We start from the raw sequence: 17,782 nt of genomic DNA, 5'->3' as shown, positions 1-17,782 counted from the left end.
TATGTCACAAAATATTACTGCAAAGGTCTATTATCGGAAACACAACATTTCAGTAAAAAACACAAGGTTCATTTAGGAGGGCACAAAACTCAATAAATCACCCAATTTTTTGGGTAAAATACAAAAGAATATAAAAGAATATAAAAAAATAGACACCCGACATGTTAAACCTTAAATTTTCATGTGCCAGTAAAATGGCGACAAACTTCAGTACCCTACATTTTCCATAGGTGAAGCTTTAAAAGCCCCCTATAAGTGATCAGTTTAGCGATACGAAGGAGGAACGATATGTAACATGTATCACAATCAACGTTTAAAGGTGTAGGTGCCCGACGCGTGCGTACGTGTGTGCGTATATGTGAGGGTGGGGGATTTTATGTGCTTGGCTGTGACTTTAATTTATTTTTATTTTTTTATTAATTCATTTTCTTTAACCTCCCTGGCGGTATGATTCAGTCTGGAATTAGGTGCTGAAAGCGGTACAATTATTTTGCACGGAAATCTGGCTTTTATTTTGTAGTCCTGTAATTCTTAGGAATAACGCTCTTAAATCTGTTCAAACCAGAGTCTAGCAGACATCCCGGGTATGATAAAGTTTATAATATAATAAAGAATAATAAAAATTATTCAATAATGTAATAAAATCCTAAAACACTGAAAAATTGACACTTTTTGGTTGCTATGGACAATCTCCAAATTCCAGGCAGTAAAAAACAGTATTTATAACATAAAAGTGCATGCAGGGCACTGCACAGACCACTAGGGACAAAGGGGGTGTGTATTTTTTAATACAGCACTGTAATCTGTAAGATTACAGTGCTGTGTGTGTTTAGTGTGTTTTTACTTTTTTGAATTTGCCGCCGTTCCCCGCTCCCATGCGCCGTAACGTCGCAGGGAACGGAGCTCGGCGGCATTCGGCACTGTGAATCGAGCGGAGGACAGCTCGATCGCACAGCGCGGCGGACATCGCTGGATCCAGGGGACAAGGTGAGTAACGCTCCCTGTGTCCTCCCCTGCATCGAGCGAAGCCATCCCGAGTCTGGCTCGGGGTTACCGCTCCTATCAGTATATTCCTACCCCGAGCCAGACTCGGGATTACCGCTAGGGGGGTTAATCACAAAAGTCCCCTGTGTGATGATTTGTTTTGGTGACAGGTTCTCTTTAATGAAACATTCAGGGTATAAAAGATCCTGCATGTCTTTCTCCCCTGTGCTCCTCTGAATGTAATGAAATGCACATCGCACTGCATTAACATTATTTCCCAACCTTGACGGCCGGGGAAACTGTCAACGAGGACCGAGAAGTGACGTCACGCACATCACTTCCGGGTCAGCAACAAGAAAGGGAGGAGAGCGGACATGTGTTCACTCTCTCCTCCCTCCTCTCTACCCCACGGCATCCGCTATGCCAGTCCTGGGCCTGCAGATGTGCAAACGGTGCCCAGGATACATAGCATGGGGCGCGTGCGGGAGGACATGTTACTGGGGGGGGGGGTGGAAGCATTCGGCCAGCAGCTCAGGTGCCAGGACGCAATTTCTTCTCACCATGGTGACCTGGCACCTCTGATATGTCAAGCCTATGCTAAAAAAAACAAAACAAAAAAAAAGACAACCCAAAGCTAACGATGGTCATGCCTAGATGCCTACAAATGGTTATATGTATCTTCTTGAGGACCCCAGGAGCCCTGAAATCCAGGGCAACTACCAACCACTGAGTGAAAGCTTTTGTTGTCTCCATCCCTTGTTAGTTTTAAGAATGTTTGTTCAATTTTCTAATTGCTATTGGGGTCTTCAACCACAGTGACAAGAACATTCCAAGGAGCAGGACGTACGTGGAGGTTTTCATTTGAGAAAGTCCATTCGTTAGAGGAGCTTAAATTGGTTGTAAACCCTTACAGACCACTTTGACCTACAAGTAAGCCTAGATTAAGGCTTACCTGTAGGTGCAAGAAATAACGAGCAGGGCCCTCTTATCCTTCCTGTATTGATTTGTATTGTAAGTGTACTGTCTGCCCTCATATTGTAAAGCGCTGCGCAAACTGTTGGCGCTATATAAATCCTGAATAATAATAATAACAATATCTCCTAAACCTACACAGTTTAGGAGATATTTGCAAAAGACAGGCGCACTGAGATGCGCAGGCGCACTGAGAGTGACGGCCAATCACAGCGCCAGAGCCATGATACCCGGAAGGAAGATGGACGCTTTGTGGAAGAGGGGACAGCGGTGACATCACTGGCTCCTGTGTCAGGTAAGTGACACATAATGGGCTACTATGCGACGCATTGTAGCCCATTATGCTTTACCTTTGCAGGGAAACAAAGAGGAAGTAAAACCCATCAGGGTTTACTTCCTCTTTAATTGGATGAGTAAATTGTATTTATGCTCCTATTATGTTTTGGCTATTATATGAGAAGCCACTTTAATACGAGCGGTGCAAGATTTGTTTGGTGTTTCTTTTTTGTTTTGTGTCTTTTTTTTATACAATTTGATCATTTTTGATATTTAGTAATTTAGTTGATATAGTTTTTGTTTGTATGTATAACTATAAAAATCAAAATTATTTGATCAAAAAAAAAAGAGAGAGAAAGTCCATTCATCCCAAAATCAATTATTTAAAGCAAATAACATTTTCAAGTACCTTCTACCGCAATTTGTCAAGCCTTCAAATGTACTGAAAATTTTTGTCCAAATTTCTTATGAAAATTGTCACTCTAAATTCTGCTAGTGTGAAAGATTTTGTTCCTTTCCAGATATATATGCAGAAAAAAAAAAAAAATCAAACGCGACATTTGTATTTTTTAAATAAATATATTCATTTGAAATCGTTGTTTTTGTTGTACATGAAGACGGAATCTATGCATTTCAAAAGCTTTCAATAATAAAAAGAATTTGTCTTTAAAAAAAAGGGAGTTAGTCATTTTTTTACATTATCGTTTGAAGTTCTCCACCATCAAGCTAAGCTTATATTTAAACCAGATAAACGCGGTGTATTTATTTACTGCGCTATCAGATGATGTGACAGCGCTTATAGCACAGCACATTACACATACATTTTATTTCCTGGCAGTTTCCCTTTAAATGGATTTTGGCATAAAGATTGTAACCATAGAAACGTCACACACCACTGATTAACCCATTAACTGCAAGGACTTTCCCCATGCTGAGCTGTTCCTTTCTGTTTTTAGACTTTTAATAAGTAATGGCATCATGTTCAATGAGACACATCTAACTGGGGATTCAGCCACAGAAAGTATGCTAGGAATGGTTATATAGTGTTACATGCTAATAGACCAAACATCATAAGAATTTTCTTATTTACTACGTGCATTTAAATAAAATAAAAAAATAAATTTAGCTTAGAACTACACTGTAAGCACGTTGGGGTTCATTCATAAAGCCTCATGCACGCGGCAGAAAAAAAAAACGTTTTTAACCACCCCCAGTCCGCGCTTTTTCTGCCACTTTTGGTTTACGTGTAACAATCAGTATTTTTTGCTAGAATATTAATTTAAAAAAACCCCAAACATTTATATATAGTTTAAAGCAGAGGTCCTAGAGAAATAATTGGTGGGTTTTGCGATTTTTTTATGTCACACGGTATTTGCACAGTGGTTCTTCAAATGCTCATTTTTTTTTTAATGAAAAAATATACCTTTTTTGAATTATAATACAAAAAAACACAATACATAACCCAATAAATAAATGTTATGCCAAGTAATCAGAGACCAAACATGTCACGCTTTAAAATCGTGCACGCCCATGCGACAAACTACGTCAATTTTACTATCAAGGTGACAATTTATAAGCCTTTACAGGTTATCACTTTAGATTTACAGAGGAGGTCTTGTGCTAGAATTACTGGCAAACATCGAATGTTCGCAGTGATACCTCAGATTTGTGGAACGATCTCTGTTTGCGTGTGTGAGGGACTGATGCGTGTTCGCCTTTACACGTGAGCACAGGAGGACGGGGGCACTTAAAAAAAAAAATGTATTGTTATTTTTTTTTTTTTTTTCATTTTTACACTGTTGCCTTAAGAAAAAATGTTATCACTTTTATTGCTGTCACAATTATTATTCTTATTATTATTTAAGGTACTTATATAGCGCCGTCAATTTACGCAGCACTTTACATATACATTGTACATTCACATCAGTCCCTGGCCTCAAGGGGCTTACAATCTAAGGCCCCTAACTCACATTCATATACTAGGGCCAATTTAGACAGAAGCCAATTAACCTACTAGCATGTCTCTGGAGTTGAATGTAAGCATCCTTGTGACAGCAACAGACATGTGACAGGTACTCTTTATGGAGAGATCTGGGGTCTATAAGACCCCAATTTACTCCTCTGCACTTAAAAATCATTCAAAACATTCAAAACACCAATGTCTGTGCTTTTGAATGCTTTAGATTTTAAAAAAATGGCACAGACTGTTTCAGAGTAACCTGGAAAAGTGATGCCATATCATCGCTTCCGGTTTACTACAGGCATACTCCATTTTTAAGTACACAATGGGATTTATTTACTAAAGCTGGAAAGTGCAAAATCAGGCTCACTTCTGCATAGAAACCAATGAGCTTCTAGCCCCAGCTTGCTCAATTAAAGATTTTGATTCCTTGCAAAGGTAAAGCATAATGGACTACTATGCATCGCATAGTAGTCCATAATGTGTCACTTACCTGACACAGGAGCCAGCGAAGTCACCGCTGTCCCCTGTAGTTCCGAGCGTCCAACTTCTTGGTGGGTCTCGCTGCTCCGGCATGCGCATGGGAGCCGACACTCGCGGCATATCGCTGCGATCTGCTGCTTACCCAGTGCGCCTGCGCGCCGCTGTCTACGGGTAAATATCTCCTAAACCGTATAGGTTTAGGAGATATTTCTTGGACCTACAGATAAGCCTTAATCTAGGCTTACCTGTAGGTTAAAGTGGTTTGTAAGGGTTTACAACCACTTTAAGCTTTGGTATTGAAACCTGGAAATTTATTGATCTCTAGGCAGAAGTGAGCCTGATTCTGCACTTTCCAGCTTTAGTAAATAAACCCCATTGGGTACTTAAAAGTGGGGTATGCCTGTATTACAAACAGCCGATCAAAGCCGATCCCGACTATGCTTGGCTATCCAGTCATCCAGTAGCCAGAGTGAGCCACGGAAGGTAACGGGAGGGGCGGGGGTCATCCCCTCCAACTGCGTGTAATAGCAATTGAGCAGCTAGTTAGTTGCTCTAATTGCTATTACAAGAAAGCCAACCGCTGGCTTAAAAAAACTATACCAGGGATGAGGCCTCATCCTGTTACAACCTTTGAATGTCCAGTGATGTATAGGTAGTGGTTAAAGACATCTGGCATTTTTTATGCTTCTAAAAGAAGCTCTAGGTTATTTAATGTGAATACGCAAGCGTATTTTAGAGCAACATTTAGGGTGTAAAAAGAATGCCCCAAACCTGCCTTCAAAGAGGGGCTTCTTAGCATAATCACGCATCTGCGCTTAAATTTATTCCAGTGTCTAAAATAAATGAATATTCTAGCCAATAAAATGAGTTTATCCTCATATGTTTCCGAACACCATACACATGTAAATGCACAAAAGCGCACTTACAAACGTGACATTGGAGGCGTTTTTTTCTGCCATCTTCTGGCAGCATTTATGCTAATGCACATGTAGCCTAGGTATTAAGCAAAAAAGAAGTGTCACTGACCTGATTAGGAAAATCTTCTAATATCTTACTGGCATACTAAGCTTTGGCGAGCTATAAATAAAATACCGGTACTTTCAAAGGTATTTACGGTACTTAACAAAATGCAATTAGGTACAAAACTTGTACATTTCAACCAATCAGCAAAAAGCTTTCTTCTCTCTGGTGTATGCTGAACGATACAGGCAAGTAGCAGGTGTGTCATTAGGGGTTAGCATATTTTTTTGATTAATCCATATTAAAAAATTAGCCCTGATAATCCTTTAATTATTTCTGAAAGGGGGATGAGTTTTGATAAGAAAAATGAATTCAATATCATCAAATTCAGGGCCGGAGTACGACAGAAATTGTAGCGTATACGTCATCAAGGAAAGGCCTGACCAGCTCTTTATATAGGACCAGGCAAAACAGAATATTGTATTGTGATTTTTGGTACAATGGTCCACACTGATGAACTTGCCCTCTTTTAATTTCAAGATGTATTTTTCTTTGGGTTTTCTGCACTTCCAATATTTCTGCTCAATAACTAAATTAACTTTATTGATCAGCACGTTTTATTTCACTTTTTTACACTTTTTTACATCCCTTTTTAAAGACCAAGTATAATTGAATTCACCCAGATGGTGGTGGATTGACATACTGGCCACACTATATGTAAGATTAGCCATACACATATAGGTCTAATAGATTTCTCCATCCATCGTGGATGGAGGAATCTCTCCTTCTGGTAAGCAAGACTGTCAGAATACCCAAACAGTGGCTGCCCATGACAATTTCCCATCCAGCTACTTCAGTTTTTAGAGCGAAGTTTATTGAGCCTGATGGTGTCAAGGCCAGGCACATCTTGAGTTTCCTGCATTTTCTAGCTGTGCATGACAGGCTTAAAGTGACACTAAAGGTTCTTTTTTTTAAATAACAAACATATCATACTTACCTCCACTTTGCACAGAGTGGCCCCGAATCTGCTTTTCTGGGGTCCCTCGGCTCCTCCCCGCATCAGATAACCCCTCCGGAGAAGCGCTCTCCTGGAGGTTACCTTGCGGACACGCTCCTGGGTACGCTCCCGAGTCCACAGATGCCAAATGCAGGACTCGGCCCCGCCCTCCGGCTACCCTGTCATTGGATTTGATTGACAGCAGCAGGAGCCAGTGGCTGTGCTGCTATCAATCTATCCAATCAACAGCAGAGAACCCCCTAGCAGAGAGACAGCGTGTCCCCATAGGACAAGTTTGAGGGTTCAGGTAAGTAAAACGAGGGGGGGGGGATGGGGGCTGGTCACTGACAGGTGTTTTTCACCTTAATGCATAGGATGCATTAAGGTGAAAAAACATGAACCTTTACAACCCCCTTTAAGGGCCATATTTATTACTATATTTCTTCTATTTTCTAATGAAAATGTGTCTGTTTGGTCACAGAGGGGAGAGAATAACCGCTTGCCAACCTCCTCCCGTAGGAGTACCGTGGCAGAGCGTCTCTCCTGCACCAGATCACGTACCTAGTACGTGATCCAGCACTTCCAGGCAGGAAGACATTAGACACAGCACAAGCCGGCCAGCGGGTGCTGGCCACCAGATGTCTGCTGGGACCTGCTGATGGGCAAGGAGAGACACAGAACAGAGCTCTGACTATGTAAACAGGACAGAGCTTTGTTCTGTCACCAGGGATGTGGTGGATTTTGTTTACCTACAAAGCAGGTAATAAAATCCATCACATCCCTTAGTGAAAACAGCACACCTAGTACACAAAAACTTGTGATTGTGCTTGCAGTGCTATTATTTCTTAATGCCATGCTAGTGGGTAGTGGTCACGCGTTTTCCATGCAAAAACAGGCACAAACATGCTTGGCTTAGTGGCTAAAACTGGTACTTTTTGGTGAATTTGTAATTTGAAAGGCAGCCCATTCAAGTCATGGGCCATTGTGTTAAAACACGTGACGTCGCTCAGATGTGAATGCAGCCTTAGGCCGGCCATAGACTGTTCGAATCTCAGCCAGTTCCTGATTGGAGCCGCGTGCGGGCGCGGTGAATGTACCAAGTTGATCGATCGAACAACTTGGGTACAGCCAGCCTTCCGGATCTCGCTGTGATTATTACTAGCGGCTGCTACAGTTGCTAGCAGTATTCAGTGTATTTTCCTGGCAGGGATGGCTTCCCGCGCCGAGAGCAAACAATTGCTCTGAGGCCGGGTTCACATATGTTAGGCCACGGGTTCCTTCCTGGGGTCCGGTGCTTATCTGTTCACCTGTTCAGGTGCAATTCAAAAACAAATTTTTGGCTGAATTCGCACCTGAACAGGACCCTTCTGCAATCAGGACCGCAGCTGCCCTGGACCTGTGTGAACCGGCTCCATTGAGAGCCAGTCACACTCGCCTATCATGCAAATTGGATGTGGCGAAATCCACATCCAATTTGCATATATGTGAACCCAGCCTGAAGAAAGGATTCCCCTGTCAGCACTGTCTGTGTTGATGGGGGAATCAAAGAAAAACAAATTTGCATCATCTATGGTCTGCCTTATGCCGCGTACACACAATCGGAATTCCGGCCAGAAAAAGACCGATGAGAGCTTTTCATCGGAAAATGTGACCATGTGTATGCTCCATCGGAATTTAGCTGTCCGAATTTCCGCCAGCCAAAAATTGATAGCATGTTCTCAAATTTCCCGACGGAAAAACTTTCTATCGGTAATTCCGATCGTGTGCATGCAACACGCCAAAACTCACGCATGCTCAGATTCAACTACGAGACAGAAGCTATTGGCTACTGGCTATTGAACTTCCTTTTTCTAGTCACGTCGTACGTGTTGTACGTCACCGCGTTATAAATGATCGCAATTTGATGTGACTGTGTGTAGGCAAGACAGCTTGAGACGAATTCCATCGGAATTCCGTCAGGAAAACCATCAGAGCTTTTTCCTAAGATATTAAATAGTTTGAATCATCAGAATGACAATGTGAGAACAAATGACAGTATTTTATATTCTGCGTTTGTTTACTCAACTTTAGGATGATCAGTTGTTGTCTTTGATTATTTGTTCTCTAACAATAGCTGATATTTTAGGACTGCAGTTGTCCAGCACTCAAAACGGTCACTTCTATAGATAATCTTTGCTGAAAATGACCGCATACACAGAATGCTTTGCCAGAAAGTGAGAAACTCATTTCAACTGTCATGTCACATTTTCATCAGACAGCAGCCGTCATTGTACTGTTGTTTTATGTTTGTGGAATCTTCATTGAATTATACAAAAAAAAAATCACTGTGTATTGCCAATCATTGACTACCTACAAACAGAACATTGTATCGCAAGTGAACATGTGATGAGAATTTTGCCCATTCTCAACTGAATAAAATGAAAAAATAGCATGTGTTAGTACATACATTTTTTTTTATAGAAAGTAGGGATGCACCGATACCATTATTTTTAAAAGTACGAGTGCTGATACTATTTTTTTAGTACTCGCCAATTACCAATACCTAGCGCAACTGTTTTGTTTTCACTTCAGCTGTAAGCATTGAAAAGTTATTTACAAATGAAATATATAGATAATTTTTTTAATTTTGCGCTTTTTCAACGTGAAATGTGTAAATATAAATTAATATATATGTGTAAAAATATTCACTAACAAAGTAAACAAAAAAAAGTTTTACTTGTTTATCGTTTATAAAATAGAAAAAAAAAAAAGCAGGAAAATAATTAAAGCGGTTTTGTACTCAAAATTGCAACTTAATGTTATTTAAATCCCTTTGGACCATATATGCTAAAATGACCATTAAAAAAAAAAAATTATGCAGTAATTACCTTTTAGTAGTAATTATTATAATGTCTTCCGGGCTTTCCTCCCGTGGGAGTAAGCGTGTTTATCGCCTTTCCCCGGCTTCGCAAAGACCCCTGGGAGCTTTGTTAGATTCTTCCCAAGAATCCGTGGGGGACGCCATCATGCCGAAATCTCGTGAGATTCCGGCGACGCCGCCCGTTGTGATGGCAACCCAAAATTCTACGGCGCTGCTCACTGATATCACTGAGCATACGGGGGATCGAGCAGTGAATGCTGGGAGCACAGCATTCACCGCATCCAGGAAATCATTGCTTGTGGGCTTCAAATGCCCACAATAAAAATGGAAACTGCCGGGAGGAATTTTTATAAGTTTACCTCACGGACGAAATCGGCAAGCAACGGATATGAAAGCTGCAAGAAGTGAGCGATAGCATAATACTTTAAACGTATAGCAATGAGACACAAAAAAAGAAAATTATAGGTCAGCGGAATCCCGCTTTAAATGGAGGAGAATAGGGAGTTAATTAAGGCTGATTAGAGTCAATTAAGGGTTTATAAGGGGTTAAACAGAGGAACATTTGTTCATCCCTTTGATCTGCAGATGAAGAAACAGAAAGATTCAAAAATAAACAAAGTTTCTTTTTATTTTAGTGTTTCAGGCTGAGCAATGTTGTTAATAAACATTGTCGGCTGCTTTTTTTTTGACAGCTCCAATTACCGGACTTCTTTAACACTTCAGCTGTCGACAGGGGAGACCCGCTGACAGCTCAAAGAACCGAGCCGGGGAGTATCGGTTTTAGGTATCAGTGCATTTGCACGAGTACCGATACTTGTACAAATACTTGGTATCGGTGCAACCCTAATAGAAAATGCTACATTTTTGGGTGCAATAAGGAGAGGTACTTTTATTGCCTCCTACATAGTACATTGTTTTTAAAGCACTTGAACTGAATTCAGTAATGTGAACTGGGGTAATTGAAAGACATTTATTTCACTGTCCATAGGCAATGTTCTTCACCAGCAGTTTCAGTAAAGCTGGGCATACATGTTTTTTTTTATTTAACCAGCGGGTTGAAAGAAAAAAAACTGACAGATCCCCACATCAACACAATGATGTATGATCTCTCTTGCTGAGCCATTGTATTCTGATAGGAGGACTCCAACTTGTCACCAAAATACACTGTTCAGCACTTGCAGCCATTGGCTACAAGCGCTGATCGAATGCTGGTAAGATCATTTAACAGAAGCCGATTGTGTACAGCAGAATACGTATACCAAAATCGGCTGGTTCAGCACATGTGTACTGGGCTTAAAGTGATTTTAAAGGCATGTTTTTTTGTTTTTTTGTTTTTAACAAACATGTTATACTCACCTTCCTCCAGGCCCCTCCCTCCTGCTGAGTGCCCCCCAGAGCAAGCAGCTTGCCCTGGGGGCACCTGAGCAGGCTTGCTTCCAAGCGCTGCTCTGCATGTCCATTCATATAGAGCCGTGGCTTAACCCGTCCCCTTTCTCTCCCCATTGGCTCACTGGCTGTGATTGACAGCAGCCGGAGCCAATGGCTTCTGCTGCTGCCTCAGCCAATGAGCAGTGAGAGTCCCCAGAGAGCCGAGGCTGTGTGCACACCACTGGATTGCGATGGGGCTCAGGTAGGTATGGGGGGGGGGGGGGGGGCTGCTGCACAGAGAAGGTTTTTGAGCATTTCCAATCACCTTAAGATGTACACCATTTTAAATGCACACCATATTAAAGCATACACAGAGAACACAGCTTAACTCAAAACAAGCAAGAAAAGTAACTAAAGTTGAGCTTGCCATACGTGCTGAATAACAGAAAATTATGCAGAACCAGAAAAAATCAGTTGATTCCCTCATCCACACTAATCAACATGGATGAAGGGATCTCCAGTGTCGGTTGCTTTATTCAAGTGGCTACCCAAACGTTGATCGCATTTAATATAATGCAATTACTGTTCGGCTGATAATTTTCCACCCAGCTTGGTTTTTCTTGAACAACATGCAGGGTTGAATTTTGGAGGCTGGAATTTTGGCTGATTTAACAGGAATTTCAGCCACGTATGACCAGCTTTAGGCACTAGTTTTCTAAATTGTCTTGTCAAATTTTCTCTTCTTGCCCACCATTTTATCTATGTACTGCTATCATAGACATAACTTGGCCATCTCATCAAGATGCAACTGGCTGCCTTCATTTAATGTCTAAAGCCAATCTAAAGGTTTGTTCTAATCAATCATAAAAAAAATCTGCATATAAGAATTTTTTTTTTTCAAAATTCTCTAAATTTTGCGAAAATAAAACAGCTTTCCATTAATCCTACACAGTCTTACCTAACTATCTTCATAGCTGTTGAAACACACCGCTCGATTACTTCTGCCTTACTTCCTGGTCAGACTTTAGGTCACAACACAGGAAGAAGTTGACCAGCTGAGGGTAGATGATGCAGGGTGTGTGCTAATGAGATCAGCTGGTCCACCCCTTCCTGTGTCATGACCTAAAGCAGGGATCCTCAAACTACGGCCCTCCAGCTGTTGCGGAACTACACATCCCATGAGGCAGTGTAAAACTCTGACATTCACAGACATGACTAGACATGATGGGAATTGTAGTTCTGGAACAACTGGAGGGCCATAGTTTGAAGACCCCTGACCTAAAGTCTGACCAGGAAGTAAGGCAGAAGTAATCGAGCAGTGGTTTAAATAGCTATGAAGACAGTGAGGTAAGCCTGTGTAAAATTAAGGAAAACTGTTTTATTTTTGCAAAAGAAGTACATTAATGCTATATTGGTACATAGGGGAGCTGGAGTTGAGAAAAAAAAGGTGAACAAAGGTGAACTTAGCCTTTAACAAATATATAAATGTGTTAAAGTACATCACCTAATTTTTTATTTCTTCATTATTTATAGAATATCTATATTTTACCATTTATTATGTAAATGAAAGAGAGCGGTGACCAGTGACAGTGTCACTAGGCAGAATGGGGAAATGCTTGTTTACATTAGCATTTCCCCATTCTTAAACTCCGTGAGACGATCACGGGTATCCCCGTGCACATCGAGTCACCAGGACCCGTGATGGCGCTCACGAAGCTCCCGGTGCATGCCTGCAACCCGCTTCTTAAAGGGCAACGTACAGGTATGTCATTCTGCCTGTATGTGCCCTTCAGCCGCAGTATATCTGCGTGAGGTGATCGGGAAGCGGTTAAAGTGGATTTTCTTTGTATCTGAGCACAAGAAACTGAAAACTCCCTAGGACACATTTAACCCCTACAACGCCACCTAGTGGTTAACACCTTCACTGCCAGTCACATTTACACAGTAATCAATGCATTTTTAATTGCGCTGATTGCTGTATAAATGTGAAAAGTCCCAAAATCGTGCCAAAAGTGTCCAATCTGTCCACCATAATGTCGCAGTCATGATAAAAATCGCTGATTGCTGCCATTACTAATAAAAAAAAAATAATAAAAATGCCATAAAACTATCTCCTATTTTGTAAACGCTATAACTTAATCAATAAACGCTTATTGCCTTTTTGTTTTTACCAGAAATATGTAGAAGAATATGTATCGGCCTATACTGAGGATAAAAAAATGTTTGCGATATTTTTGGGGGATATTTATTATAGCAAAAAGTTAAAAATAATGTTTTTTTTCAAAATTGTTGCACAAAAAATAAAAAATGCAAAGTGATCAAATACCACTAAAAGAAATCGCAATTTATGGGGGAAAAAAGGACGTAAATTTTGTTTGGGAGGCACGTCGCACGACCGTGCAATTGTCAGTTAAAGCGATGCAGTGCGGAATCGCAAAAAAACACTCTGGTCTTTGGCCAGCCAAATGGTCCGAGACTTAAGTGGTTAAGGTTTAGATTTACAAAATAGGCTATTCATGGCATAGCAGTAAATCAGCTGGGGGTAGAGCTAAAAAAAAATAGCTGTGAGTGCAGCATCTGCTGGTTATAAGTAATACATATGATATGTTCAACAATATTTCATATTTCACACACAAACACAAGACATTTTAAAGTTCTAAACTTTATAAAGAAAAGATACAAAAGAAAAAAACTTTACATTTCCTCTAAGCAATCTAAAATAATCAAAGCTGGGCTTCATGTGACAGAGGAATGGTAAATTAGGTTTCAGCGAGATATCAAAGATCAAACCTGTTAGCCTTAATTCATGCATGGAGACATCAAGACTGCGGTTGGGATTTTCATCTTGCACAATTATTGCATTCACCAAATGATCTGAAAACACCACCTGCCCACAGTAAGGTTTCCCTAACAACCAATGTTCAAGTCATTTAGCATCACCACTTCATATCCCTGCTTTAATGAAAACGGTCACTTTTACCATTTGCTTACTAACAAATGACAGTGGAAATGTCAGCTCGGAGGTGTCATATTGGAGGCATAATACACGCTTTAAACACATGTTGCAAATATTCTAGATTATAGTGATCCAGCGAGCGGTAACCTTTTCCGCTTTCTTCAGGATGTACATTACTGTAGCGCAATTTATTGTGTATTCTTATTTTACTGTAAATTACCATTTAATAATACCAACACCAAACCCTCTCCGGTCTGCTTTTTAAATATTAATATTTCAATCTATGTAAAACAGGGCTTCTGATTTTCAAGATTTGTAAAGTGGACCTTTTTGGCAAATGACAGGTTTGTATGAATACACTCCTGCCATGCCACAATATACAGCAGCAGTATCATTTTTTTTTTAAACCTATACCTTTTATTATTCAAAAATATTCCTTGATCCATAGGAAAAAGAAATTGCCTGGGCTGAAAATCAACTGAGCAGCCATTGTTGTTGTCGGGGGCTGTAGTCACCCGAATACAATGGCAGGGGAGATTCCTCCATCTGTGTTTAGTGCAAATGAGGCAATCAAATGATTTATTTTGTTCATCCCTGCCGGGGCTAGCTTAAAGCGGTTGTATAGTCCATTTTTTTACTTTAATCTACAGGTAAGCCTATAATAAGGCTTACCTGTAGGTAAAAAGATATTCCCCTCGCAATGAGCCGCTGACTTCAGCGGCACATGCGCACAGGGGATTCTCGGCTGAAAGTCCGACAGATGCCAGACCTTGCCGGGAAGATAACTCCCGCATGCATGGAGTGACGACATCGCGGCTCCGGCCACTCACAGCGCCGGAGTCGCAATACCCAGAAGACATGCCGAGGGAACATGACAGCTCCCTCGGCGTGGACCGAGTGAGATGCCGGCGCCTCGTTCTAAGGTAAGTATTTCATAATGAGCTAGTATGCTGTGCACACTAGCTCATTATGCCTTTTTCCTTGCACTTCCGCTTTAAGGCTGGATTCACACCTATGTATTTTTAGTGCTTTTTGCATTTTGCAGATTTGCACTGCAGTCCATTTAACATGGTTTCCTATGGAACACTTTTTGTAGTGCAAATCTGCAAAATGCAAAAAGCACTAAAACCGCATAGGTGTGAATCCAGCCTAAAAGCTGTATTAAACCCAAAGACAAAAATCGAATATATTTCAGCTTATCAAGCATTAGATGTGGTGGCTGCATTCGTTTTCATTTTTAGGCTTTTTGCTTCCTCTGTTTTCGCCTGGTGATCTGGAGAGTAACACATCTCCTGTATTAGCGTGCCTCCACTTTGGATGAAGGAGCCACAGAGACGCCATGGACAGCAGCAATGTCAGTCTAGGACAGTGATGGCGAACCTTGGCACCCCAGATGTTTTGGAACTACATTTCCCATGTTGCTCAAATAGACAGCAGAGTGCATGAGCATCATGGGTAATGTAGTTACAAAACATCTGAGGTGCCAAGATGCACTAGAACATTAAAGGAGTAAAGTATTAAGGTTTTTCACCATAATGCATTCTATGCATTAAAGTGAAAAACCTTCTGTGCTCTAGCTGCCCCCCCCCCTTTTTTTCTTACTTGAACCCATTCGTTCCAGTGATGAGCATGAGCCCAGTGGCTCCAGCTGCTGTCTCTGTCCTCATTGGATAGATTGATAGCAGTGGGAGCCATTGGCTATCGCTGCTGTCAATTAAATCCAGTGACACGAGAGCGGGGGGGGGCCAGGGCCGAGTCCTGCTGTCTGTGTCAACAAGCGGTTTTCCATGGGGGTACCCAATGAAGAGGAGGGGCCAGGACTGCTACCGCGGTACCTCAGAAGAGGAGGATCAAGGCTACTCTGTGAAAAACCCTTGCACGGAGTTGCTTTCGGATTTAATACCACTTTAAGAGCTTGCATGGCAAGCTTAGAAGCTACTGTGGTGACCTGCATTTTTCAGCACTGGACCAACGCAGGAAATGGCCATGGCCATTCACATTACAACTTTGGTGTGAAGTGATTGGCTATCACGCACAGCTGCACCAGACTCTGTTTTAGTAAATCAGGGTCACAACTATAACACCTATTTACTAAGCAATTTGCGCTCATTCAGTTTCTAACTTGGGTCCCTGAGTTTTAACATTTATCTGGGACCCGTCTATTTATGACTGTCTGGAGGCCCCAAAGGATGCAAGGGATACATTTTTAAAAACTGCAAAAGAACCTGAAACAAAAATGGAATAGCTGCTTGTAGTAGCCTTATTTTACCTTCCTGGAACGTATGAAACCTAATTGGTTACTTTGGGCAACCCCTTCAGTTCTCTTCCCATTTTCTTTTCTCTGGTTGTCATTCATCATTTATTAAACCACATTAGACATCAATATTTTCACCTATATCCATGATCTTACCTTACTGGAATGGGGTCCTGGCAGCAGCAGTTTAAGGGCCTGCCTCTTCAACTCTACTAAACGTGCGTTGCAATTCTCACACCATACGCCTCTGTCAGACCCGGGAGATGATCCTCCACCACTACCAGAGCCAGGAGATCCTGTGCCAAATCCAGGAGATCCACCTAGTGATCCAGGAGAGCTGTTTCCAATTCCAGGGGATGCAGATCCAGGTGACCCTGAGAAGGAGCCGGGGGAGGAGGTTCCAGAGCCAGGGGAAGGAGTACCAGATGAACCCGGTATGGATCCTGCACCTTCGGGAGTAGGCCTGCTACCAGCTCGAGACTCCTCGTAGGCTTTTCTATACCAGCTCTCCGGAGAGAAAGGTGCAGATGATTTTGTGGGGGAGCATACCTCATTGACCTATAAATAAAAAATAAAGGGTATTAGAACTGTTCCATAACTTTCTTATGTGACTACTTACTTGTAGATTGAATGTTCTCTTCTGTACGTAATTTATAAACAGTATACTGCAAGATGAAGAAACATTGGGCTTGATTTACTACAACTGGAGAATGAAAATTTTGTCCAGCTCTGCATAAAAACCAATCAGATTCCAGGTTTTTTGTCAAAGCTTAACTGAACAAGCTGAAGTTAGAAGCTGATTGGCTACCATGCACAGCTGCACCAGATTTTGCACGCTCAAGTTTTAGTAAATCAACCCCACTTGGTCTGTATGATTTGCTATGATAATTATAGCGGACCTTGCACCAAAAAGGTAAAAAAACAAAAAAAAATTAAAAACAAACAAAAAAAAACACACATTAGAAAATAAGTGAAAAATATGTTTAACTTGCACACCCACTACACCTAGGCAAGGGTGACGTCACAAGCCTTCCAACAAGATCTGGGAAATCTTAGGATCTCAATTCTTGTACTACTACGCTTATGTTAGATTTAGGATCCCAAGTTTTCCCACGATCCCGTAAATGCAGGTATGGGCTGGGGTACAAAGTAAGTATATTTTTCTCTTAATGTGACATTTTTTTTATTATTTGATTTCATGTTTTTACACTAATCACACACAGAATACTGGGGACAAGCCAACCTTATGGATAAGCATAACTTGCATTTGAAGGTCCACTTTAAAGGGTAACTCCCCTTTTGTGGGGGGAAAAAAAGTAGCAAATAAAAAAAAAAATGAATATAGCGTATACAATTGCGACACAAGTCATATTGTAATTGAATGTTATTAAAAATTACCTTTCCCTTTTTCAATCTGCAGCTCTGTCATTTTCTGTAAATTGCAATATGGCTACCTGGAGGTTTTCTGTACACAGACTGTGTATAGAACGCCCCCAGATATGTAATTTCCTGCTTGTGTGATTGGCTTACTGATTTTCCCAGACGTCTTCACTAAGGCCCCATTCACGCGGGCTGTCCGATCAGGTCTGCCTGTCAGTTTTTCAGATTGGACACTCCATTCACCCCTATGGAGCGGCGTATGTCAGCGGTGACATATTCACTGACATCTGCCGCTATCCGATCTGATCCTGTCCGCCAAATCCAGATGGATG

The 17,782-nt window shown here is 41.2% G+C and overlaps 1 protein-coding gene across 1 annotated transcript in view; it reads right to left on the bottom strand.

Moving 5' to 3' along the window:
* The window catches only part of KIF26B (kinesin family member 26B), a 524,156-nt gene that overhangs the window by 491,043 nt on the left and 15,331 nt on the right, over nt 1–17,782 (bottom strand). Inside the window, exon 2 of the mRNA XM_077486139.1 lies at nt 16,227–16,628. Coding sequence (XP_077342265.1) covers nt 16,227–16,628 — 402 coding nt within the window. The remainder of the gene's footprint in view (nt 1–16,226; nt 16,629–17,782) is intronic.

The sequence above is a fragment of the Lithobates pipiens genome, unplaced genomic scaffold, assembly GCF_037356315.1.
Source record: "Lithobates pipiens isolate NorthernLeopardFrog02 unplaced genomic scaffold, aLitPip1_a1.2 Scaffold_18, whole genome shotgun sequence".
Classification (NCBI taxonomy): Eukaryota; Metazoa; Chordata; class Amphibia; order Anura; family Ranidae; genus Lithobates; species Lithobates pipiens.
The sequence above is the reverse complement of the archived record's forward strand: the minus strand, read 5'-3'. Positions and strand labels throughout refer to the sequence as shown.